Genomic DNA, 3,347 nt, shown 5'->3' on the forward strand with positions numbered 1-3,347 from the left:
ATATAAATGTTGAGTAGAATGTGTTCAACTTAGTTGGTAGCCATATTTTGCAGTAAAGCTCCACTAAATATGGTGTTATGAAAAACGATTTTGTCAGATGTCATTTTATAAACTTTGAATCTCTCAACTCTTAAAAGAGGATTGGTGCGGATCCGCACAATTTAGGAGATGTTCTTTTCTATAAATTTTGACAAGATAATATTAATTATTTGTAAAAATCTGAAATGCCACAGTAGACATTTCAGTCTCTAAGGTGCCTATATCTAATATTGTTGGACAAGGTCTGTTAGAAGTGCATGCGGATTAGAGTGGATATCCAATGGTGGCTTCCACATTATCTAATGAACATAGGAAACCAAATTTTCTTACGTTTGCCTCTCGACACAAGTGCAGTTACGTCTTTTTAGCTATTGTTCAAGTAGTATATAAACACTAATGGTCACGATAAACATTTGTATCCTCAACATTACATATATTTCACTAAAATTTTTTTGATTACCATCGTAGTAATGGCAGAAATATGGCCTGATGATCAATCTGTTAATGTGCTTGATGCTAATGTTGTTATGGATGTTAAAAATAAAAATCCCGCAAAAAATGGAAGGCCAAACTTCATTTTTTCCAAATTTCATGCAGGCTATTTTAGGATAAGCATCTCTTTTGTCAGCCAAGCTTTATTATGGAAATCACTAAATGAGCTCATAGACTCCTCACACTACTACAATCAACACATTATGGACAAACTCCTATCCTCCACTTTTCTTTTACTTTGGTATATTTCACTTGTTGTACTACTTGTTCTCTCAATTCTCTACTTGATGAGGTGCATTTTCTACTTTCGCATGGTGAAAGACGAGTTCTTGCACTTTGTTGGCGTTAACTACATGTTCGCTCCTTGGACTTCATGGCTTCTCTTGCTTCAATCTACTCGGGTCCTCACCCCGGGACATTTCATTTATAAAGGGCTATGGTGGTTTTTCGTGGTACCATTGCTCGTTCTTGATGTAAAAATCTATGGACAATGGTTTACGACAGAGAGGAGATTTCTGTCTGTGGTGGCTAACCCTACTAGCCATATATCGGTTATAGGAAACATGGTGGCTGCATGGACAGCAGGAAAAATGGAGTGGAAGGAAAGTGCTATATGTATGTTTACATTAGCAGTTACACACTACTTGGTGATTTTTGTTACTCTCTATCAGCGTTTGTCAGGTGGCGATCACCTTCCAGCTAGACTCCGGCCTGTATATTTCTTGTTTGTAGCTGCACCGAGTATGGCAAGCTTAGCTTGGAGCTCAATATCAGGGAGCTTTGACACTCCGTGCAAAATGCTCTTTTTCCTGTCCCTATTCCTCTTCACGTCATTGGTAAGCTCGTTAAACTTTGAAGAGTAGACTTAGAACAAATTGAAGTCCTCATTAATCCAATACTGCCTACTCATTCAAAAATAATACATGATGATATACCATAACTTCAGAACAGAACTTACACAATGCACTATAGAAGTTGGCATCCACTGGAGTGTTTTTAAAAATAAAGATGCTACAAAATAACATGAAAGGAAGGACTAAAAAATATAATATTTCTGATTAGGTGGTAACGAAGGATGTCAACCATAGGAGATTCTCTAATAACTGGCCAACATTTTAAAGATTTGCAGGCCAGGTCAATTCAAGAAAGCCATGAAGAAGTACAACGTGGCATGGTGGGCGTACTCCTTTCCTCTAACATTCCTGGCCATGACCTCAGTAGAATACGCACAAGCAGCAAAGAGTACGGCATCAACCGGATTAATGCTCATCCTCACCGTCATTTCAGTAGTCATTTTCCTCTGCGTGATGCTCTCCACCGCACTCAACATTCACATTCTTGTACGACCCACTAATCCATTAATTGATAATTAGGGGTCTATTTGACTATCTTAACACTGCCTGCCATTTATGGCTTAATTTCAATCATGTATTGTCAGCCGCACCAGTTATCTTTGTTTTGGGGCACAACCTACAGTTATACTGTCATGTCAACTCTTATTAACTACGGTTGATCTTATGATACAGAAATATAAAAATAAAAACAATATACTTCTTCTTTTTCAAATTCTCAACGGCATTTGAATTGATGAATGTATTACATGAACTTTTTCAACGAAATAGTTGATCAACATTAATTTATGTCTACTGGATTGACTTTTTCCTGATTTCCCTCCTAACTATTTCAACGTATTTCTATTATCAACTACTTGATGAACTACACGTTTTCGCCAAGTTGCGTGTGGCACCATGCTTTTTCCTGGGGTTAACTTAAATATATATATATATATATATATATATATATATATATATATATATATTATATGGGTGCCCTTTCACAGCCAGTGGTTCTAATAACCATATGCCGCATTGTTATATTGCGGGAGTATAGCCGCTTTGCTTCAATGTTACATTGCACATTACGGAAGTATATCAGCTTTGAATCAATGCGCCTATGAATCAATGCGCCTAATGCAATGCTTCATTACTGCAAATAATTTAGTTTTATTTTTATATAATTGTAAAATAATAGATAATAAATATATAAAAATTTTAATTGATATATAAATTCCTAATATATTTATTATTTGGTTGTTATATTTTTATTTTGTATTTATATATTTCTATTAATAAATTATTTATTTTAACAAACTATTACTTAAAATTCGCGAAATTACAAAACAACCCCTTCTGCAATGACCCATTGCAACTTCCGCAATGAGTCATTGCGGCAGACGAGACCCGGGTTTAACCCGTTTCTTCCTGAAATCCCTAATTTCATATAAACAAAAACCTAATTCAGCGGCAGCGGGCGATTTCAGGCGATTTCGAGCGATTTCAACATCTACTCCAGCGATTCAGCTATTCAGGTATGATTCTCATCATCTACACAGACTTATACATACACGTATACATACACATAGTTACATACTACCACAATGACCCATTGCTGCTTCCGCAATGAGTCCTAGGTGTCTGTTTTGGTGTTGATTACTCGATGTTCTTGGCGGAACCGTCCGCCTCCTGTCCCTTTTCTAAATCTATAGTTGATGTCTATTGGTTATCATCAGTCCTATTATGATTAATTACGATATAAAATAACTTGTTTTAACTTGTTAATATTGCAAACAGTAATTATTTGATCTTGTATTTTTAAGGCAGATAAATAATTAAGGATGGTTTATACGTTATCCAGCATACTCTACTGATAAACACATTAATCCCGAATGTGTAGATGTTGTTAGCATTTAATTATCAGAGTGTGGAATGACACTTCAATTGAAACTACTGAAAGCAATGATCTGCTATGCAATTCCA

At 35.7% G+C, this 3,347-nt stretch overlaps 1 protein-coding gene across 1 annotated transcript; it reads left to right on the top strand.

Annotated features, from left to right (window-relative positions):
* The first annotated feature begins 517 nt into the window (after window positions 1-517).
* LOC141679153 (S-type anion channel SLAH1-like) lies at window positions 518-2,007 on the top strand. The gene is made up of 2 exons (XM_074485662.1): window positions 518-1,367; window positions 1,653-2,007. Exons 1-2 carry the CDS (start codon window positions 567-569, stop codon window positions 1,902-1,904), a joined length of 1,053 nt encoding a protein of 350 aa, XP_074341763.1. The 5' UTR covers window positions 518-566; the 3' UTR covers window positions 1,905-2,007.
* Window positions 2,008-3,347: the final 1,340 nt, after the last annotated feature.

This window comes from Apium graveolens, chromosome 8 (genome assembly GCF_009905375.1).
Source record: "Apium graveolens cultivar Ventura chromosome 8, ASM990537v1, whole genome shotgun sequence".
Lineage (NCBI taxonomy): Eukaryota > Viridiplantae > Streptophyta > Magnoliopsida > Apiales > Apiaceae > Apium > Apium graveolens.